The sequence below is a fragment of the Suncus etruscus genome, chromosome 2 (genome assembly GCF_024139225.1).
Source record: "Suncus etruscus isolate mSunEtr1 chromosome 2, mSunEtr1.pri.cur, whole genome shotgun sequence".
Lineage (NCBI taxonomy): Eukaryota > Metazoa > Chordata > Mammalia > Eulipotyphla > Soricidae > Suncus > Suncus etruscus.
In genome coordinates, this window is record NC_064849.1 from 85,611,146 (window position 1) to 85,634,373 (window position 23,228).

Below are 23,228 nucleotides of genomic sequence, written 5' to 3' on the forward strand. Positions count from 1 at the left end.
CCCTCCCAGAAATGGGTGGGTCTTAGGTATCTACACCAAATCCAGGGTCTCACACCAAGGTAGAAGCCTAGAAGCCCCTGGGTACTTTGGGGTGGGGCAGCAACACTGCACTGAAACACCCAGAATAAGAACCAAAGAGACAGCTCTTCTCATCAGTCCTTGGACCAAGCTCCTGAGTACTGCAGGCACATACTGTGCTTTCATAGTCTAGGAGACTGGGCCCTGAAGAGCCTTGAAAAGGCCTTCTCATGAGAAGGAAGTGGTGAAAGGCGTTGCTCAGCCCCCCAACTAGGGCTGGGGGTGGGTGAGAGGAGGAGTAGTTCCGGGAAAGATGAGCCTAGGGATTTTGCCTGGGAAATGAGCCCCAGCCAGCCAACCTGATACTGCAGATCACCACCTCCAGTTCAGCCAAAACACCTGAGTGCTATGTGGCCTGCTCCCTCTCCTCTTCAAGAACTTACCTCCTCGTCCCCACCATGCCTGCCTACATTGGACTGAGCCCAAATTGGACTGACTGGCTCTCAGGACTTCACTCTTCTAGCCTCTCCCTCTCCTCTGCATCTGCTGTTCTGCTTCTGCAGGAAGGGGCCAAGATGTAAAAGTCACCACCTTGGGGCCAGAATGAGATAGCACAGTAGTGGGTATTTACTTTGCGTTCAGCCAACCCGGTGGCACTCAGGGATCGCTCCTGGTTCTGCACTCAGACCCCTGGAGCTTTGCAGTGGGACCTGACATCTGTCCCTACCACAACCGCTTTCTGCATCAGGCCAGCTCCAGCTCTTCTCTCAGCCCTGCTTAAGTGTAGAGACCGGTGGGCCTCCACCCCAGAAATAACCACTTTATTATGTTTTTTAAACTTTGCGACTGTGACTTTGTTCCTTGTTGGCTACCTTGCTGCGTATCTCCACGTCCCATACACAAGATCATTCTGTGGCATCCCCTTTCCGACTTCACTCTGCATAGAGAGGTATCCTCACTTCCATCCATCTAGTGGCAACGTGCACCCTTCTGGCCTTCCTTAGAGCTGCATAGTCTTCCTCCATGCACAAAGACCACAACTTCTTGGCCTATTCATTAGCATTGGCACTTTGGCTTATTTCCATGTTCACTATGATTCTAACTGGGGAACAAGTGGTGTAAACAACGGGGTCAGAAGCCTGTGCCTCGGAGTCCAATCTCAGCAGCCTGGCTGTGTGTGGCAGGTCCCAAACCCCAAATACATCCCTGGACACCAAATATCCCCAACATCTTGTTTTTGTTGCTTACTGCAACCAACGAAAAAGAAGGTCTCACGCAAACATCAGGCAAATTATGTTTAATTTTTAAAAAATAACTGATGGCAAAATAAAATATTTACATCACGTCATACTGTGTAAACATGTCGGGTCTCTATACAAAGAACTGTACATGCAAAATAATGGGAAAGTCAAAGTGAAATCATAAAAAAACGATACACAAACAAGTGTGAGGTTAGGGATACACATCCAGTTCTGAATCCAGTTTCTTTTTCTTTCTTTTTTTTTTAATAAAGTTTCTGTACAATTTTACAAGAATCAAAGGAAAAGCCCAAGTAAAGAATAAATAAAATGCCTCAGAAGCTGCGAAGCAGAGCAATGCCAGATCATGACCCAGGAGTGTGGGTTTCTGGGGCAGGAGTGGGGGGGAAGAACTATTGGTTTCCTGAGTGTCTTTCCCACAAGGACAAAGACGCCCCGGAAAGCCGGGTATCCCCCCAAAGACCCGAAGCTCCGGGGCAATGCCCTGTGCCTGGCCAACAGAACCCCCAAACCAGCCTACAGATGGCTGTGGCTTAATTAATTGGTTTTTATTATTTCTTACCAAAAGCTCAAAACCCAACCAACTTTTGTATACAGAAAGTTGAGCATCAAAAAGGTCTAAAAAGTAGTAGATCTCCAGACTGATTTTGGGGGAGGGGGAAAGTAATAATACTTTGGCATTTGGAATAATAGCATAATCGACTGGAAAACATTACCCTATTATCCAGTTTTATATTCCAAGTATGAAATAGTTTTTATTTATTTTCTTAACAGTCCTCAAAACTGACCCATTTTATGAAGAGGTAACTCTCCCGGAGCAGATGGCCACCCCCCCACCCAGCACACGCTCGTACAAAGCCACCCCCACCTCCTCCCTACCCCCCAACATACACACACTCACACACACACACAAAACCATAAAGCTCACCGGACGAAGAATGTGCTTTTTCTATGTATTTATTACAGGTACAACAGAGGTCTTCATAAATAGTTGCATAAAATGTTAAAGCCACAACATTGCACATGATAGGAAATAAAACCCCCCAAAAAACTCCCCAAGGAGTGCGTTTACAGTACTTCCGTTTGACGGTACTGCACAAAAAAAATCTGATTGACGGCTTGGAGGGAGGGGGGAGGTGGGGCCCTCTGAGCCCGGCACCTCCTCCCTCCCAGGTCACCCCTTCCCCCCCACCGCGGTGGGGAGGGAGGCTAGAAGGGGTGATAAAAGATGGAAGGCAGGGCCAGTCTATTTACAAGTAAGGCCTACATTTCATCAGAGCAAAAACCATTCATTCTGTTCCTATGCAGAAGTCTGAGGTTGGATGCACGTTCCAGAAGCTTCTCCTGGCCCCCCCACCCCTTTGCTCTGGGCCCTTTGGAGGGTGGGTCCATCCCAGAGACAGAGGGCCCTTGGTTCACTTCGTGAACATCAGTGGTTGAACATAGGCATTGCGTTTCCTTGAATTCATCTTGGAAAAAAAATGGTAAATTTGCAAAATCCTATTTGTGTTCCTTTAAAAAAGTTTTTTTTTTTAATTTTTTAAAATCTTATTTATTTATTTATTTTTTTTGCAGAAACCTGAATCAAAGACTGACACAGCGAGAGAGGAGGAGGCCTGTCCACCCCGCAGCGGGGTGGCCGAGCCCCTCCCGGGCTCTCTGGGATCAGCCCTGTCACACGATCAATAGACGGCAGTTCTCAGTCGGATGGTTGGTGGTTTTCTCCTCAGAGTTCAGATTAACAGCTGATTTTTTTGGCAGGTGAAAGAGAATGAGAGACAAAACTGCAAGCTCCGCTCAGACTCGAGGCCCGAGCCTGCTCTGTAGGAAGTTTTTCATGCTCCGGATGGGTCGAACGTCGTTCTGGTGTTTGCGCCGCTCAATGAACGAAGTCAGCCTGGCCGTGTCCAGGACCCCCGTGCCATGGCCGTGGCCCGCTTGCAGCCACGGCTCCTGCAGGGCCAACGCCGCCGAGGGCCGTAGGGCCGGGTCCTCCTGCAGGAGGAGACACACGAACTCCTTGGCCTTGTGGCTCACGCCGTGGAAGTAATCATCTGGGAAGCTGAAGTCCAGCCGGCAAATGTTTAGGCACGTCTCTTCCGTGCTGTCGTCCAGGAAGGGGGACACGCCGCTCAGCAGCACATAGGTGAGCACCCCCACGCTCCACGTGTCCGAGGTCAGTGAGACGGGGTTGCCCAGGATGATCTCGGGGGCGGCGAACTCGGGGCTCCCCAGCAGCTGGTGGATGTGGTAGGTGGTGCCGAGCTGCACGGCGTCGCCGAAGTCGGCCAGCTTGACGGTGGGCTTGGCTGCACTCTGATCCACCAGGATGTTTTCGGGCTGTGGCAGGAGGAGGAGGGTGCGTGGGGTTATTCTGGGCCCCTTTTGGGGGTGGCCCCATTATGAAGTGGCTCTTATGGGGAGATAGATGAAGGAACCCTGCTTTAGTGCTCACCTACCTCCCTTATGCTCTCAGTGAGCCAGTGCTGGGCCAGCCCAGTGGGACCTTTATGGCTTCTAATGTCTTTTTAGGGTCTGATGAACCCAGTCTTCTCAATTAAGGCAGGTCAGAAGCCGACATTCCCACCCTCAGCCTGGGCTCATGCTTGCACACAGTTGGGAGCACTCCCTCCTCTGCACCCCCACTGACCTTCAGGTCCAGGTGCGCGATCCTGCAGTTGTGAAGGTATCTCACGGCTTCCAGCACTTCCCCCAGGTACGCCCTGATCTTCCCTTCCGTGAGGTTCCCCCAGCGCACCACACAGTCCAGGAGACGCCCCTGGTCCGCCCTGCACAAGGGAGAGGGATGTGGGGGCTCATCAGTCTGGGGGTCTCTGGGTTCTGCATGAGCTATGCATGGGGCAGAATGGCTTAGGGGGTGGGTGGATGTCCCAGGGCTGCACTCTATCCCCCTGAAGCTGGACACTCCTAGGGTTATCTGATGGCCTTAGGACATGCTTAGGCCCATCTTTTGGGGCCCAACCCCAATAGTGCTCACAAAATATATATATATATATATATATATATATATATATATATATATATAGAGAGAGAGAGAGAGAGAGAGAGAGAGAGAGAGAGAGTGTGGGCCCAACCTCTATAGTGCTCATATATATATATATATATATATATATATATATATATATATATATATATATATATATATAGAGAGAGAGAGAGAGAGAGAGAGAGAGAGAGAGAGAGAGAGAGTGTTTGTGTGTGTATATAGTTCATATAGAGGGGAGGCACAGCATATGCTCCATCCTCTAAGTGATAGCCCCACCTTACGGAAGCATTTTCAGCTCCCTAGGAGATGGGGTGGGCAGGCGTGGCACTTGGACAGTCTACACTGAGACCCAGCCTTTTGGATGTGAGCAGGGACCCTGGGCATGTGAGCTGGCACAGGGGCCTGGCACACAGCAGTGCCCTGTGAGGACCAGCTGATGGAGAGGCAGGTGCAGGGTAGAAGGGAGTCTTCGGGTCGAATCTGCTAGTTTCATGGCTGCAAAATTCTATAAAAATTATTTTGGGGGGCCAGAGAAATGGGGGTTTGCCTTGCACGTGGCCAACTCTGGACAGACCCTGATTCAATTCCCGGCATCCTTTATGGTCCCCTGCGCCTGCCAGGAGCAATTTCTGACTGCAGAGCCAGGACTAACCCTTAAGCGTTGCCGGATATGACACCCCCCCAAATTTGGGGGGGTCTGGAAAGATAGCATAGCAAGGAGGTTTTCTTGCATGCAGCTGATCTGGCTGACCTGAGTTCGACCTCTGGCATCTCATATGGTTTCCTGAGCTTGCCAGGAGTTATTTCTGAGCACAGAGCCAGGAGTAACCCTTGAGCACCACTGAGTGTGGCCCCAAACAAAAACAAACAAAAATTATTTTGTGGGGGATGCTGGACCATACCTGGGTTGGCCACATGCAAGACAAATGCCTGGCCTAGTGAACAGGTAAGGCTCAGAGCAGGCAACCTAGGTCACATAGTATATAACTACAAGGCTGGAGTCACCAGGTAACCCATGGAGTGTATGCTAATACTGCCCTTACTTGCAAAATGGAGCTGTTTGGAAAGACCACGTTCTACCCCAGTGAGCTCAGGGAACATTCATTAGGAGTAGGAGGAAAAAACCTGCACCTCGACAAAAATAAATCCAGTGGTATTGGGGACAACAGCAGCCATGGCGAGCCAGTGACAACAGCAAAATCTGGAGACTTGAGGGTTTCTGAGTTGGCTCGAGAGCCTCTGGGGAAAGCCCAGGAGAGTCGACGCCTTCGGAGCTGCATCAGGGCACTCTTCCCAGGAGACCCGGGGGCATTTCTGTGCACCCCGGGGATCAGGCCTTGTGCTGGGTCTTTGGGAGACCCCTTCCTTCCACTTGCTGCCCCAGCAGGGGGAGGGAGGGGCTGCCTGTGCAGCCACATCTCCAAACGTCTAAGGGCGAGCCTTGAGGACACGTAGGCTTGAAATGCCCAGCCGGAGCCTTGTGGCCCCTACGTGGCACCTGGGGACCAGATAATTCTTTCATAGTGGTGGGAACCACGCTCGGGGCTGTCTTCCTGAGAAGCTCTAAACTGAGGGTCACAGAAATCTAGCTCTGAGACCTTCTGAGCAGCTCAGGACACTGGGCTCAATCTCAGTGCAGGAGACGCCAGGGCTGGTGGGTGTGGCTGGGTGAGACTGGGCATGGCGATAGGCATGGCTCAAGAGACTTGGGTGTGGGGCCGGAGAGATAGCATGGAGGTAAGGCGTTTGCCTTTCATGCAGGAGGTCATCAATTCGAATCCTGGCGCCCCATATGGTCCCCTGTGCCTGCCAGGAGCAATTTCTGAGCCTGGAGCCAGAAATAACCCCTGAGCACTGCCAGGTGTGACCCAAAAACCACAAAACAAAACAAAACAAAACAAAACAAAACAAAAAAAAGAGACTTGGGTGTGGCCTGCAGAAAAGCTAGGCAGGGCAATGGGCGTGGCTAGGTGAGACTGGGCATGATCTACAGAGAAACATGGGGCAAATGGGTGTGGCCTGGGCAGGTGTGGCTTGCAAAGAAACATGGGAAAATGAGCGTAACCCGCAGAAACATGAGAAATGGGCATAGCCTGGGCAGGTGTGACTTGCAGAGAAACAGGGACAAATAAATGGGCGTGGTCTGGTGGGTGTAGCCAGGAGAGAAACACTGGGGCAAATGGGTGTGGCCAAACAGGGCAGGGCCTACTTACATTTCCAACACTAGGACATAACTGGTGGATGTCTCGAAGGTATCCAGGAGGCCCACCAGCAGCGGGTGCTGGAGGTTCTGCAGGATTCCCAGCTCGTGGGTGACCTGGTCGCGTTTCATCAACTTCTTGTTCACAAACTTGGTGGCCACTGCTCGCTTGGTTCCCTTCTGATCACATTTCTTGACGACAGAGAACCTGCCCCTGGGAGTCAGATGAGAAAAGGGAATTTTCAGAGGCTGAGGGAAGGGGCCGGCATCAGGACAACCCCTCTCCCCCGGGGCCCCAGCCTCTCTCCTGGGCAGACCCTCTTGATGCCTGTGCCCTGCAACCCTGGAAAGCTCCTCGCTCTTGGAGAATGGAGGGACAGCACGAGTCATCCCAGGTCTCTGAGGCTGCACCTCACCTTGGCATGGCCTCAGAGGACGACCTGGGTGGGGGATGGCAATGCCTGGGCAGACCAGGTCCCACCTCGATACCTCACTACTTGATACTACGCCCTGCCCACAGCAGCCGAGTAGTTAGTGTGGTTGGGAGCTGGTCTGTTTGCGTGGGGAGGGGCTCGTGTCTCATGCAATTGGGGGCAGATATGAGGGTGTAGTAGAGCCAGCTGACAGCTGTGAAAGACTCTGCCCTGGGGATGCTGTCCCATCAGCCACACACCAAGCGCCTGGCCACTGGTGCCCCAGGAAGCAGAGCTCACGGCCTCGCCCTGCAGCTGAAGGATGAGCTGGGCTGGGGTGGGTGGGGTGGTGCAGGCAGGTCTGGGCAGGTCCGTGTGCAGCCATGGAGACGCGGCCCAGGACAGCCCGAGCAGCAAGGCTGCCCTGGGCAGCAGTGACACTGCTGCTCACCTCAGACTTTGAGCCACCAAGGACATGAGGGCTGAGCTGGCCGAGTGCCATGTAGGCTCAGGGGAACTGGGGGCTAAAGGGATTGACCCCATCTGGCTGCTCCTCTCCCTGTCCTATTCATAAGCCTGAGACCCCACCCCACTTTCCTGAGTGGCTAAAAGAAAGCACATTCTCAGGGACTGTCCCGAGCACAGTAGTGGCTGTCTGATGGCAGCGGTGGCATGTGAGCATCACGCCATGGTCAGTCAGTTCCTGGAATCTGAGTGGGGACTGGCCCATCTGCCCCCAGCCCCAGCCCTGGCGCTGGTGTAATTCAGACCTGCCAAGCTCGGCCACTTCGCTGTATAAGGCGTCAAAGTTGTCCTTCCAGGTCACCACGATGCCATCACGCCCTGGACCTGTGGGAAGAGAGTGGGGTCTCTCTTGAGCTTGAGGTATATGTGTGTGTGTGTTTGTGTGAATGTGTGTTTAAGTATTAGCATAAGTAGATGTGTGTTGTGTTGTCACTCAAAGGAGACAGGAGCTTTGGTATGTGTGTGGAGAGGGAGGGGAGGGGGGAGAGAGAGAGGGAGAGAGAGAGAGGGAGAGGGAGAAAGAGAGAGGGAGATAGAGGGAGGGGGGAGAGAGAGAGTCAGTTCGCCACCCCTGCCCTTTCCCCAAATATTCCCTTGACCTGAGCGCTCAAAGGACCCAACCTGCCTCGTGCCCGCGCCATTTCTGAGCTTCTTTTCCCTCACCTTTCTGGCACTGTGACCGCCCCAGGTTGGAACAGTTCCTGGGTGCTCACTCTGCTGATCTTTGTTATTTTTGCCTTTGGCAGTGCCAGGGATCCCTGTCCCATCCCTGTATAATTCACTTTTCCACCCACATTTTCTTCTTGCTTTTAGAAACCCCCATTTGGAGTGGTTGCAGGCCCAAGGGAAGATGTCAGTGGCCTGGTCTGATCTGCAGGACAGGACCAATAAAAGCTACACTGCCGCCCTAAGCCCTGTCACTCTCCAAGCAGCTCACTTGGGTTATGTGCAAATATAAGACATTTGAAGGGGCCTGGGATGGGGCTCTGCACCTGGCAGCAATCAGCTCAGTGGAAGTGAGAACACTGGCCTTGTTGGTTACTAGAGCTGGCAAGGATGCAGCTTGCCCTGAGAAGAGCTGGGTGGACAGGTATGACCAACCTAGGTCACACTCCCCTCCTGAGTGAGTTACAGTGGGTGCTGGAATGAGGTTTTTAGCACTGAGAGCAGAAAATGTGGCAACTGTCTGGGGTCCCTTCCCTGTGCACCTCCAGGGGACCAACTGACCCAGAGACCGTGAAGGCACCTGAACTCCCAAGAGGAGCCACCTCGGTCAGACTGTGTCAAGGGTGAGTGAGGGGGTGAACTTTTTTTTTTTTTTTTGGTTTTTGGGTCACACCCGGCATCGCTCAGGGGTTACTCCTGGCTCTATGCTCAGAAATCGCTCCTGGCAGGCTCGGGGGGACCATATGGGACGCCGGGATTCGAACCGATGACCTTCTGCATGAAAGACAAACGCCTTACCCTCCATGCTATCTCTCTGGCCCCATGGGGGGTAAACTCTTGACTTGGGGTCCCTACTTACCTAGCACCCTAAGACTGGCCGAGGACGAGGCGGAGCCCATGTCGTTCACCGCAATGCACGTGTAGATGCCGTCATCGTCCGTGGTCACTCCCACGATCTTCAGAGCGGCCTCTCCGAAGTCACTGCCACAGCAGAAACACCATGTCAGGAACACTTCTGGGGACCAATCATGCCTAGCCTGGTCCCAACCTCTCACCCCTGGAAGTGAGGAGCTCCAGCACGGGTCACAGGAAGTGAGGGGCTGAGCATGAGGGTCGCAGGAAGTGAGGGGCTTGAGCATAAGGTTATAGAAAGTGAGGGGCTCTAGCATGAGGTCCACAGGATGTGAGGAGCTCCAGATAAGTGCCCAGAAGGTGAGAGGCTCTAGTATGAGTGCCACACAAGGTGAGGGGCTTTTTAGCAGGAGAACTGTAGGAAGAGAGGGACTCTAGCATTAGGGCGACAAGGTAATGTATGTGAAATGTTAATATAAGCTGTACACCCAGGTCTCAACTATCCCCCCAGAACAGAGGCCCAAAGCTGCCGAGGGTGGTGAGAGGAGGTGGTGCTTAGCCCAGGCCCTCACCTGTAGGAGATGCTGTAGTGGCCGTCGCTGTTCAAGGTATTGTGTTCGGGGCCCTTCCAGGTGATCGAGGCTGTGGGGCGGCCGCAAACACGACATCGAAGAACAGCGGTCTCTCCTGTCTCACACGTGACCTCACTCAAGGGAACGACGAAATCTGGGGGAACTGTGTGTGCAGAGGGTGGAGGTGAGTGGGTGCATAGGCTGCCCATTCCCCACCCCCCTCCCCGCAATATGGCCAGACACCCCCATCCTGATGGGCATGACAGACTGGAACTTACCGTCATAAATGTAGCTGGGGTTGAGAAGCTGAAAGGGAAGGGAGGGCAGGCATTACTGCGTGCAGCTGTCCCAGTCCAGAAAGGGGACACTTATCCCCAACTCTCAGGGCATTTGTGAAGCTGTTCCCCGCCCCCCCCATCCCCGCCCCCCCATCCCCGCCCCCCCCCCCCATGGCCTTCTCACCCACCCATTTTTTCCTTCCCTGACTCCAACTCAAGGGGCATATATTTCTCAGTTTCCAGTTAGAGGTGGGTAAGGCCAGCGCTACCAGTTCTGGTAGAATACCCAGACCCCCCAACTTCCCTGGGTCACTGTGCTGACACCTGCTGGGTACTCAGGCATCAGTCCTGGATCAGGGCTGGGGGACCATCTCCTTGCACTCTGTGGGAGACACTTCCTTATTCTTCAGCCACCCCTGGCCCACAGTTTGAAGACCCAATGGATAGGGGAATTAGCTAGAAGCAGGAATCTGGATATTGGGTGCTTCTGTTGTGGCTGAGGTGACAGATAAATTGGAGTCTCAGAACCTTGGGCTCTGGCTACTGTGGGGTTCAGTCTCTGAGCCTGGAGCTTGGCACTGCCACAGAAGGCAGGTCCCAGGCTGCCTCCTCTCAGCCTGGCCTCCCCAGAGACTCACCTTCACCGATACCTTGTTACTGAGTCCTTCCCGGGATTTCCGATATCCGTTCTCTAACTTGCCTTCCCGTTTGCCGTCTTTATCTTTTTTCTCAGATTTTTTCCTTAAACGGAGTGCTGTGTGCCAAGATGTTGACTTCCTAGGTAGGAGGAAACGGTATTAGTCCTAGTGACACCCCTTTCCTCCCCACCCCAGGTTAACCTTTAACCTGGCCCGCATGGGAGGCTTTTCCCACAAGACCACGAGGATGGAGTGGATGATACGGGATGGTCAGAATGACTAGTAGTCATGGGGACATGGCTTCTGGCTCCACAAGCACAAGCAGCCGGGCTGATTTTTGGGGGGCCTGTGGTTGATTCACACTTCGGACAGCAACAGTGCGGCTAGGCAGTGGCATGGGGGTTGAATCTGCTAAAATTCCTCGTTGTCTCACTAACTGGCCTGCAGAGGTTAACTTAGATGGTCTCAGGAACAGCCACCTCTGGCCAGTTCTTTCCTGGGATTCCCCCATCAGGACAGCAACTTGCTAGTTTCTAAACAGACAAAGCACAGCAAATGGGTGCTTACTTTGTAACATGGCTGACCTGGGTTTCAATCCCCAGCATTGCATGTGGGCCTTTAAGCCAGAAGGAAGCCCTGAGAAGAGCCAGGTGTGGCCCAAAGAAAAAACTCCAGATGTGCTAGATTTGGCTATAAAGGATGAGGTCTGGGCCTGAGCTATCTATCCTACAGTAAGTTAGACGCCCGGCACTGCACATGGTATCCTGAGCCCCTTCAGGAGTTAGCCCTAAGCACAAAACCAGGTGTCAGCACCAAGCTCTGACAGGTATGTCTCCCCCAAAATGAAAAACAAAAACAAAAAAATCTCCAAAACAAGCAAACAAGAGTTGGGCCCAGAGAACACAAGAGGCTAGAGTGCATGCTTGCCTGCAGGAGCCCTGAGTTTGATCCCCTGCACAGCAGGGTCCCCCAAGCAATGTCAGGGATGACTGTTGAGAATTTAGCCAGGACAAACCCCTTAACTCTGCCAGGTGTGGCCCAAAACCAATTCCCCTCAAATAAAGGTGCCAATAATGGGAATTTAATGGGCTGGCCACAACGTCCCCAGACATCTGAATTGCAGAAAGCCAACACCCTCAGTGGGTGGTCGGGGTGGCTGGCAGAGAATGGGGAGCAGTGGATGATCGGGACTGTGTCCAGTCCTCCTCCATGACTACACCACAGGTCTCATGAGAGCACCTAAAATGTAAGCGGGCACTTTCACACACAAACACACATGTACACACACCCAGACTTTTGGACTCATGACCTGCACTTTCCTTCATACAGACACACATGCAAACATCCACACGAATACACCAGACATATGTGTATGGCATCTACATGTTTCAACAGGTGCAATCACCCACATGGTTTCTTTCATACAGGAACACACGTGTATGCATGCGTTTATAGACACATGGGTACTCTCACACACTAAGTGTTCAAACGTGGGCTCAAACATGTTCTATGAACATACTCATACATGCTCTCACATGTCCATGCATGCATAGAGCGTGTGCCCTTCACTCTAACATACACAGGCCCTAAGGATGTTTGACTTTTGGAATCAAAGAGAGACCCTGGAACTTCAAGGTCTGGGAGTCAAGTCTACAGAGGGAGCAGCAGATGGGTTTGGCTGGGGACAGAAAATGAGTGAGGCCTACACCCCAGTTCCCTCCCAGCCTAGGGCAAGACCCCAAGATGTGGGAACTGTTGGTGTTGAGGCTTCTGGAGGGCTGGACACCTTCCTCCTCACTGGAGCCGACTCAGTCCTGAAAGGCAGAGAGAAGTCTCAAGCTCATTACAGAGAGACCTTCATCCTAAGTGACAGGGCTGGAGTCACCCAGGTCATGGCACTGTGGACTCTTCTTAACTTTGCAATATAAGGTGACACGCGGCTATTAACCCCCAAAACAAAGGTGGTCTCCCATCTTCCTCTTTTCTTTAAACCTTTCCTTAGAAATGTAAAAGCACACCTGGCTCTTACCCCACCCTGCTCTCTCACCCTGGTTGGATGTGTATTGGTTTAACGAAGAGGCAGCTATGGCTGCTGTCTAGGCAGAGGGACCAGGAAGGGGTGGGGGGAAGCTACTGGCTCCATAATTCTCTCCTCAGTGGCTTCGTTTATTAATCCTCTGATACTACCCAGCTTCTTCAGACCCATGCAATGAGGGTGGAATTACGTATATGGGGTAATCTCACAACTTATATGATTTATTTTACATCGAAAACCTGCCTGCGGTCCTGACCTACAGCTTCTGGGCTCTGTCCTGACATGTGACATGACCCGTGATCTCTGGCCACGCCCCCTTTTCCTAACATGCCCTGTGCTGGTGCCCACCAGGCAGCCGAGGGAAGTCCAGGTCTGGACGAGTCTGGGGGCTGGCGGCCCTTCACACACACACCCCCCACACCACCAAAATGCTGCAGCTCCCATAAGGCCACACTCACTTGAGGGTCCCATCGGGGTTCTCCATGCTGCCGGCGCTGGTGTGGCCCAGGACCATGCCCGGGATCCAGCCCTCGGCGGCGGGGCACTGGTCAGTGGCGGCGCGGAACACCAGGAACATGTTCTGCTGGTTGCTGGCCAGAACTTGAACGACCTCTCCCTGGCAGACGTTAATCTCATCCTCCTTCACTGCCGTGTAATCGTGCGTCACCAACATGGCGGAGATGCCGTTGCTGCTGCTTTCACTCTGCGGGCGACACAAGGCGGGCGTGTGAGCCCAGCCCGCCACCCCGTTGCTGAGTCCCGTGCCCGTCGGTGCCCACCAGCTTTACAGAGAGGAGATGCTGGATGCCTGGCAAGGCCGCAGCCCCCTGAGGGCCTCCCTTTGGCTGGCTTGGGCCAGAGCTGATGACATTGTGGCCTTGATTGTGCTGCTCTGAGGGGAAAGGCTCTGTCATGCGAAGCCCCCTGGCATGGGCCAGCTCTGGGTCCAGTATCTGTCGGTGTGTGTGTGTCCCACCATTCAGCTCCTCCTCTTTGTCCTTTGACAGGAGAGTGTAAGGTGCCTGACAGTCCCTCTGCCGCCCCTGAAGGTCTCTGGGTGGGTGGCCCAGTGCAGGCATCCCCAGGTCTGGATGTAACAGGGATGGTCGCCCACCTGGGCCTCTGGCCTGCTTCTGGTTCTCAGTCTCCTGGAATTCAGTCCATTCCATTTCCAAACCCAAACTGAGATGCTTTCTGAAGGCCAGCTCCCTTTGGCAGAAGACATTAATGCTAGCGGCAACCTTGGTGTTTATTTTTTCTGTCCCAAGCTGTCACTTGTGCCGGGGCGAAGGAGGTAGACGAGTGGACGGGTGGGTCCCCTTTGCCCTCTGCAGGTGGTGGCTGGCAGGCAGTGGTGGCAGGTAGCAGCTCTAACTCAGAGATGTGCTGCGGCCAGGCCGATGCTCAGGGGAGCCACGCCAGGGCTGGATGAGAGGCTGGTGCAGCTCGGCTCATGGACAGGCCTAGTGCACCCGTGGCAAGCAGTGCTCTGTGGACACGAAGCCGTGAGGCAGCCTTTCCCAAAGTGGGGACTAGTGAACTCCCCCATGGAGGGCAGGCAGGGCCAGAGCTGTCTTAGGTGCAATGGGGAGTCACTGTCTCTTTGCTTCAAGAAGGCAAGTTTCTGGGGGCACTGACTCGAGTTTTCCTTTTGCGCCGAGAAGTGGTGGAGACCAGCAGTAGAGGCCCTGGGTGGGGCGGGCTGGTCTCTACCCTCTCCCCCTCATCCCAGGGTAACTTCAGCACCGGCACATGATGTGACACCTGCCCACAGGCCACAAACTGGCCTTAAGGGGGCAGAGCCCAGCTGGCCGCACCTTGGGCTTTATTACCAAAGCAATCACAGCAACAGGGCTCCTGGCTCTGGACTTGCCCCACTTGTGGCCAGGCATTCCAAGTGCACCTCACACCAGCCCACCCAACAGGGGTCCCGGCATCTTAGCCTCCCAGGAGGAAGCACAGGAGGGAGCAAGGGGTTCATGTGGCCACTCTCGAGACAAGAGACGCTGCACTGGCAAAACCTCTGTGGATGGTGTCCATGGTAGGAGGGAGAGGGGCTGGGGAGGAGGGTGACACAGCTGTGGGGGCCAGAGGTGTGTGTGTGTGTGTGTGTGTGTGTGTGTGTGTGTGTGTGCGCGCGCGCATGCACTTGTCTCTATATGTACGTGAGTATATGTGTAAATGTATGTGTGTGCAGGTCACTGTATATGCATGCCAGTGCATGTGTGAGTGAATGAGTGTGTGTGTTAGTCTGTGTGTTTGAGTGTATGTGTTAGTATTTGTGTGAGTGGGAGTGAGAACCTATGATGAGTATTTTACATAAATGTGTGTTATATTTGTGTGACTGTGTTGTGCATTTATATTAGTGTGTGACTGTGTTGTGTGAGTCTTTATGTGTGTGATTGCAGGTGACTGTTGTTTGTGTGTAGGAGTATGTGTGACTGTGTTGTGTTTTTGTGTGTGTTTATGTTGTCTGGACAGTGCCTTTTCAGGGCGATACTGCAGAATCCTGGGGGCCTCTTCAGCTCCCCAGGGGGCACATGGCCTCTCTGAAGGCTGGCAATGGGTCCCTGATAAAGACTTGGGGCTTAGTGTGTGGTGGTTACCAGGACAGCAAAACCCTGCACTGGGCCAGCTTTGGTTCACTGAGACTTCGGCGGCCAGGGTGAGCTGCCAGTTTTGGGGAATCCCAGCTGAAGGCCACCTCTGTACTCAGGGGTGTAGGTACAGGCCTGCAGCTGCCTCTCCTGTGATGCCTGCACCTGCAAACCCGACATCTCACACCTAGTGGGGGGGACCAAGTTCCAGAGATCCCAGCAAGTCACTGCACAGCCTGGCCAGACACAAGATGGACAGACAGACAGACAGACGGAGCCTGGAATCTTCTCCCCAAGCACAAGTAACCAGGGGCAGTGGAGGATCAGCGTTCTGGCATTTCCACCTAAGCGGCGCCCGGGGCAGTCTAGAGGCCAGAGAGGGGGACAGAGGCGAAGGCCAGGTTTTGCATTTTTCATAAAGAGAGACACAGACCCTTTTAGGGAAATGTATTTAAAAATTTATAAAGCCATCAAACATAAACTGCAACAACAGTTCTCTCTCACGCACGCCTTCCAGGAGTGGACGGGGCGGGCCAGCTTCCCCAGGGGACAGGAAGTAAGTACGGTAGGGCTGAGGGACTCTTGGGCAGTCTCTCTTCCAGAGGGAAACTCGGGGTGGGGGGGGCAGAAGCAAAGATTGCCAGGGGAGATGCCCCTTTCCCTCTCCACCATGCCCACTTGGCTTCGCTTTGAGCTGAAGTGCCCTTGAGGGCTTATGAGTTCTTTCACTGGCAGAGGAGTCAAAACAAAACAAAACCCTCCAGAACAAACACACTCCCCTCTCAGACGCTGCAGAGATAACTTAAGGCAGAAACAAGAGAAGACAATGGAGCCGTGAGAACAACCACCCAGAGTACAGGGCTGGGTAGGCCAAGGCCGGGGTGGGCGGCGGGGACACGGCCTGGAGAGTGTGTGTGTGCACGTGTGTGGGGAGGTGGGGAGGAAGGAGGAGGAGAAAGAAGAGAAAGAGGAGGAGGAGGGAGCGCAGGGAAGAACCAGTTTCCCCAGCAATCCTGTTGGCCGGCCGGGCCCGAAAGTTAGACGATGGGTTGCCGCAGTGGAAGGTTAAGGACACACATAGCAGGAGAGGGCGAGTTAGTGGAGCCAAGAGAGCAGCATCCCGGAGCACAGCAGCAGGAGGAGGGTTAGAGGCGTCCACGCAGCCTGCGGAGCGGAGCGGCGTGGAAGAGTCGAGTAGAGGCTGAGGAGGCGGTGGTGGCGGCGATGGCCGGGTTAGTGGGTTTAGAAGAGCTGACGAGGCAGAGGCAGCGGGGCGGGCGTGCGGAGGCCGCCGGGCATTCTTACCCCATTGCTCTGGGCCGACTGCACCGAGTGCTCGCTGGCCGAGGAACACGTGCTCATGCGGTCCGTGTCCTTGCCGGGGGCCGCGGGGCGGGGCGCTGGCCGCTGCAGAGAGTCAGTGTCCCCTGGGAAGGTGAAGGACCCGGGCCGGCTGGCGGGGGAGGCGGGCACAGAGTTCCAGAAGGAGCCGCCCTTCTGCAGGGGACTGCCGGGGGTCTCCCTGGAGGCAGTGGCCGAGAGCGGAGAGTGCAGTGGTGATGATCCGGCACCAGGCCGGGGCTTGCCGATCGGGAGGGCACCCAGGCTGCTCCGGGGCGCCCGGCTGTCCTCGGGGGCCACCCGGCTGTCTTTGGTGGTGGTAGTGCTGGGCTCCAAACTGGCACCCTTGCAGGGACTCTCCGGCACCTTCGTCTTGGAGGTTGTCTCGGCCTCTCGGGGAACAGGGTTGCTGGCCGGGGCAGGCAGTGGTGGGCCCAGGGTGGACGTACCTGACATCTTGTCGGCCTCTGCCGGGCTGGGGGCCGCAGAGGAGACCAGCACGGGGGAGTGGTGGCGGACAGGCTGCGGAATCCGGGAGGGTCTGCTCCGGCTGGAGCCTGGGAGGCCTCCGCTGTGGTTCCTCTGGTACTCGATGGGTGATGTCAAGGCTGTGAAGGTGACAGGGTGTGCTTAGGGCACAGTTCGTAGGGCTGAGGGGCTCCCCCTGGGCACCGTGAGATGGAGACATGGGAAGTCTGCATGGAGGTGGGGGGTGGTCAGCATGGATGCCCAAAGGCTCCCAGAGGACCCCAAGAAAGGGAATCTCTGGACTGCCCTGGGCACTGCACTCAGAGGCCGCCAAGTGGAACCCAATAAGCTACAGCAGGACCGGAGTGATAGCACAGCAGTAAGGCATTTGCCTTGCAGGCGGCTGACCTGGGACGTACCTAGGTTCGATTTACCCAGTCTGGTCCCCCGAGTCTGCCAGGAGCAATTTCTGAGCACAGAGCCAGTAATAGCCCGAGCGCTGCCCCAAAATCAAAACCAACAAAACAAAACAAAAATGCAGCAAATGCAGGAAGTGGCCAGCAGGGGGAGCAGAGGGGCATGGAGGGTGGAGGTGGGGTCTCTGGCCAGCCACAAAGGGCTGCTGGGGTCTTTGGTTGGCCACATGGCACCCCAATAACTGAACTGCACCTGTCACCCTCATGCCTCAGAAGCAGGAAGGCTCGGTAGCATCTATCCTGGAGAAAGGCAGCTGCCGCCTGCTGCACCACTGAGCATTAGTACAACTGCAGGTCCAACTCTGCTGCTACAGTTTGGAGCAGGAGAGTCAAAAGTGGGTGGGTGGGGACTGAAAGCACACAGGAGAGAGTATGTGTATGTGTGTGTATGTGTGGTGGGTGCGGAGGGTTGGGGGGGGGAAGGGACACAGGCAGGAGGTACCATTTAAAAAGTTGCGCTGGTTTTCTAAGATCTGGTTGATCTCATGAATCCACGTCTGCCGGACGCTGGGGCTGGACGAGTGCAGGATGAAGGTCTCCACGGCCTCACCAGTCCGCGCCGTCAGGGCAAACTTGCAGGGGTCGTCCTCCACGTTCTCCTCCAGACATAGGCAGCTCACCTACACACACAAGGCACCACACAGGGCATTCGCCACGACAGAGGGGCAGGTGGACAGCATGATGGGGGCCCACACCCATAGGACTTGGGGTCAGAGAGAGAGCAGATTTCTGCCTAGTGTCTGTGAGTCAAGCGCTTATCTAAAACCTGAATTCTGGGGCCAGAGTGCTAGTCCAGCGGGGAGAGCGCTAACCTTCACACGTCTGACCAGAGTTTAATTCTCAGTAACCCCACTGTTGGTAAAACTAGTCTTCACCCTATTCAGGATAATACTTTTTGTTGGGGCTTGCCAATCACTGGATGGAAGCACCTCTGGACAGAAGCATCCGTTGGACTGGGGGTATCTTACCTTACCTGTTTTCCACCCCCAGGGTTCTTTGGGTTTCCAATAAAGACCCTGGGACTCAGGGAAAAGTTACTTACAGTTTCGGCTTTCCATGAGTAAGCTATCTGCTTCTTAGAGGCGGAAGGTTTATGTGTGGAAGTTCCTGAACCTTTTTTTATCCCCATGACTGTATGTGGATTATTTCCTGCGTTGGTGTTTGCTTCCAGACCCACATCCCTCCAATCCCCTGGAATTGGGGCACTAGGCTTCTGCTTCACCCCACCAAGAAAGATCACTGAGTGCAGAACCCTGAGCACTGCCGGATGCGACCCCACAAATAAAACCCAAAACCCAAAAAAGGCCCAGTCCTCCAGGGCAGTGTGGAGAGGGAAGAATGAGGAGACAATGAGTTGGCGCTGGGCTCAGTTTTCTGATGCCAGCTGGAGGCGTCCAGGACATCTCATGTGAGGTAATTAGAGGCTTTATGTATTTCTCTTTTGTATCTGTTCTCTCTGCCTGCTTTTCCACTTCCCCCCTTTTACGTAGGGGGCTCTGTTTAGATCTGAATAAATAGGAGGAAAGGTGGGGAGGGACATACCTTTTTACTGCAGGCAAGCTAGCTCTGGATTTTGGAGCAGCTGGCTAGTTGGTAAAGGGTTTTGTGTCCGACTTTCTTACCTCTTTATACCCTCTTGTCTGTGTGGATTATTTTCTACGACTGGAACTGTTTCCCCTGTTTTTGTTGGATTGGGGAATGGGAATTCCCTTTCCCTTCTGGGAGCTGTGGAGTAATAAAATCTCAACCCATGTCCAAGAGAATGTGACTTTACAATCTCAGATGTGCTGGTGGCACTGCTACACAGCAAAGCGACTGTACCTGCTGCTCAGGTTCCGGTGACCCGCTTGTGTTTTATGTCTTTTGTGACATTAAAAAAAAAAAAAAGCCATCAGCAGCAGATACTGCTGCCGCTCAAGTGCAAAGTCTAGTTAGGACTAGATTTTTCATTTTTTAAATTCTTAAAACTTTTCTTTGTTTTGGGGCCACATCCTGGTGGGGTCCGGAGTTACCTATGTAAAAATGTGGCACTCACAAATCACTCCTGATGATATTTAGGAACTGTATGGGATGCCAGGGTTCATGCAAGGCAAGTGTTCTATCTCCTGTACTTTCTCTCTGGTTCCCCAAAGCAGTAAATTTTTAATTGTTGTTTTGGGCCACACCTGGTGGCGCTCAAGGTTTACTTCTGGGCTTTGCACTCAGAAATAACTCTTGGCAGGCTCAGGGGAGCAAATGGTATGCTGGGAATCAAACTGGGTCAGTTCAGGGGCGGCCGTGTATAAGGCAAATGCCCTGCTGTTGGGCTATCACTCTGGCCCCTCTCATGGTTCTTTTCTCCTGCTATTGTGTCTCTGGGCGCAGAGCAACCACGGGATCGAGGAGAGGCACCATGTGGAAACATGTTCAGCCCCTGTAGTGAGTCTGGCTGGCCAAAGAAGAGGGAGACCCGGGCCCTGCTCTCAGCTCTGTTCTTGCTGCTAGGGGTGGCCTAAGCACAGCTGCTCAGCTGAGGTCTGTCCCCTAGCTGAGAAAAGTGGGTAGTTAGGGGGTGGTGGTTCCAGACCCTGAAGTCAGGCAGGAGGAAAGTAGGCTGAATTGTAAGATGACACCAGTTATGTTACACCGAATCAAAGGTTCTTTCTGAACTTTCTAGAAAAGTCTTGGCGCACGTGACCAAGGACCACTCAGGCTGGGTGTGGAACAGGTTCGCCAGCGCGCAGGGCAAGTTACCTTGATGCTGTTCTTGAACAGGAATCCAGGCATAGAGAAGCCCTTCTTCTTGTCAAGCGGCTCGCTGAAGATGACGATCTGCTCGAACAGGAACACCCGCCGCTCTCTGCAGCGGGGCAGGAGGCCGGCGTCCTGGTCCGTGACTGAGAATGTGTCCTGCAAGAGTAGCTTGCCCTGTGCCACAATTTTACCCTGCAGACGGAGTGGGGGAGAACAGGGTGTGATCCATGGTGGGGTCTCCTCAGTTCTCCAGTTATTCCCACCCAGGACCCCCTAACAGGTGCTTTTCTGCTGGGAATCCTGTGGTCTGAATCTCAGCTTCCCTCCCTTAGCTGAAAAATGCTATTTTTTTTTTTCCGTTTTTTTGCCTCTGATGGTGGCCAAACCCTGTGGTGCTGGGGCAGGACAGGTGAAATAGAGCCAGGGCAGTGCTGGGCTTTGAACTCAGGTTTCCCTCTGTCCCCTGTATGTGCCAGGCACTAGCTTTGCTGCTTAAACTGTCCTGGTGGCCCTGCTGACAGCATTGGAGCCTGCGTAAACATAAATTCATTAGCCTCAGAGCTGGGGGTTGGAGTGAGGGTCAGAGTCTCCTGGGCAGGGCTCACCCAGTAACAGAGAGGGGGATCCTCCCTGCCGCTATATCTCTGCACCCACAGCCCAGGGACCAGAACCCTGAGCAGAAACAGAAACATTTCTCTTGTCTACATGCTCAGTAGTTGTAGCATGAGCAGGAAAAGCAGGGTTCCAGGTTTCTGAGACTGACAGGGCAAGAACAGGAACACGACAAAAGTAGGCAGAGGGGTCCCTGGGATGACAGATGGTGCCTACCCCCTCTCCCTGCCCAGCACACCCCCAGTCCTAGGGGGAGGAGACTATCAGGACTAGAGCAGAGATCCAGGAGAAGCTGAGTCATGAGCAGGACAAGGGTCCCCTCACACACTGCACCCATCTTCCCAGGGTTCAGAAAGACCAATTGTATGGAAGGGAAGCTGGTGAAGGCATCCATCAGGTGGAGATACGAGAGAGCAAGAGAAGGCAGGACATGAAGTGAAAGACTCCCCCAAAGTGCTCTCTCCGGGGTGCAGGGCAGGGATGGGGCGAAAGCGAGTGCCATGACCAGAGCTGGCAAGGGCAGGGAGGGTCGGGGGGTATCATTACATCAAATCCCTGCAGCCGCCCGACGCTCATCATGTCATTACAGCGCTTGGGGACGACGCACATGACCTCCACGGCGCGCTGCAGGCGGGAAAGAGATAGTGAGTGCCTAAGCTACTCCCTGTGGGGTCATCCCCAGCTCAGCACATACCCCACGCACCTCTAATTCCGATGTGTCCAGGCTGGCTTTCTTGGAGTACTTGAGGAAGTCCTGCGGGGTAAAGGGATTGGGGGTGCAGTGAGAGCCATGGACGCCCTACTCTCACTCCCCCGGGATCCGAGTGGTGCTCCGTGAGTGCCAAGGAGGGTGTTGGGTGACTTCTGACGAGCCATATGCCTGCCCCCCAGCCCTCTGTCCAGCTCACATGGGCAGAACTGAACTCAACCTGAGGATTCAGAATCCCATACCAGAAGGTCCGGGGACTAGAAAACAGGTAGCAGGACCCAAGGATGTGGGATTGAAAGGTCACTTTTATGGGCCCCTGCAGACTGAACGCGAATAGGCCAAGGTATGGATGGATGGATTGAGATGGAGTGATCTAGACACACAGTGGGGTACAGGCAGCTCTGGGGAAGAACAGAATAGGGCCAACTATAGCCCAGTGGATAGAACTAGAGTGGAGTGAGCGGGATAGAAAGGGATGATACAGATGACCTTTCACAGGTGGGGCCTTAAGATGCACAGTGAGATAGTGACAAGGGGCCACAGGAACCTAATGGGAGAAGTGACCTGTATCATTGTGGTTCAGGGTAGGAGGAGCTGAGAGAAAGGGACTTTGGGAGAGGCTGGGGGTGGTGCTGGAATATGTGACCGAGAATTCCTTGTCAGCAGTATTGTCAATCACAGAACCTCAAGCAATTAAGCCACCCAAAGTAAGAAAAGAAGCTTAAAGGTCCATGTAAAGGACATATCCATCATGCTGGGTGAAGTTAGCCCAGAGAGAAACAGAAAAGGAATGAGCACTCCCATATGTGGGACAGAAAGATGATCAGTAAGAGCAGGGGTGGCGAACAGGATTTTTACCCTCACTCAAAATGGCAAAATGGGGCCAGGAGAGATAGCACAGTGGCGTTTGCCTTGCAAGCAGCCGATCCAGGCCCAAAGGTGGTTAGTTCGAATCCCGGTGTCCCATATGGTCCCCGTGCCTGCCAGGAGCTATTTCTGAGCAGACAGCCAGAAGTAACCCCTGAGCAACGCCAGGTGTGGCCCAAAAACCAAAAACAAAAAAAACACAAAATGGCAAAATGCAATATGTGTTTAATATATAATTGTTAAAATTAGATGTTTTTTGTGTGAGTGTTTGTCTGTTTTGGCAGGTCACTGCGTGGTGTGGCTCTTTGACTCTCACAGTTTAAAATGTTGGCTTTTTGTGTCAAACTTGTCCGCCACTCCTCAGTAAGAGAATAACACATATAAAGGCAACAGAAACTGAGAACTGGTCCAGGGGTCTGAGTTTAGCACAGGAAGGACGGGGACGAAGAGCAACCCACCGGCGGAGGCCGTGCTGCTGGAAAACTGCATGCAGGAAGACAATCCTTTATGACATTTAAAAAAATGAAAAACAAACGGAAAAAAACGGGGCCAGAGTGATAGCACAGCAGTAGGGTGTTTGCCTTGCACATGGCTGACCCAGCATGGACCCAGGTTCGATCCTTGGCATCCCATATGGGTCCCCAAGCCTGCCAGAAGTGATTTCTGAGCACAGAACCAATAGTAACCCCTGAGCACCATCGGGTATGGCCCCCAAAACGAACAAAAGTTTCCTATAAAGCTTGTTTCTCTGGCCTCTTCTGGCCCTATTTCCTCCCTGTGTTCTTCCATCCTTCCAGATGCCCCCACCACATACTATGTCCCCTTCCACCCATACATTTTCATCTGCATAACCACATAAAAGGCCCCTAGATTGAGAAGTGCTGGCCTGGGGGGCAGGACCGATAGCACAGCAGGGAGAGCATTTGCCTTGTACGTGGCTGACCCAGGTTTGATCCTTGGCA

The 23,228-nt window shown here is 53.7% G+C and overlaps 1 protein-coding gene across 1 annotated transcript in view; it reads right to left on the reverse strand.

The window, feature by feature from the left end:
* Nucleotides 1-2,218: 2,218 nt before the first annotated feature.
* TRIO (trio Rho guanine nucleotide exchange factor) overlaps nt 2,219-23,228 on the reverse strand; it is a 203,553-nt gene continuing 182,543 nt past the window's right edge. The window contains 15 exon segments of the mRNA XM_049768364.1: nt 2,219-3,617; nt 3,928-4,066; nt 6,498-6,698; nt 7,668-7,746; nt 8,948-9,069; nt 9,513-9,675; nt 9,791-9,818; nt 10,429-10,567; nt 12,922-13,166; nt 16,851-16,965; nt 16,967-17,009; nt 17,788-17,965; nt 20,079-20,270; nt 21,237-21,314; nt 21,394-21,444. Coding sequence (XP_049624321.1) covers nt 3,075-3,617; nt 3,928-4,066; nt 6,498-6,698; nt 7,668-7,746; nt 8,948-9,069; nt 9,513-9,675; nt 9,791-9,818; nt 10,429-10,567; nt 12,922-13,166; nt 16,851-16,965; nt 16,967-17,009; nt 17,788-17,965; nt 20,079-20,270; nt 21,237-21,314; nt 21,394-21,444 — 2,316 coding nt within the window. The 3' untranslated portion in view covers nt 2,219-3,074.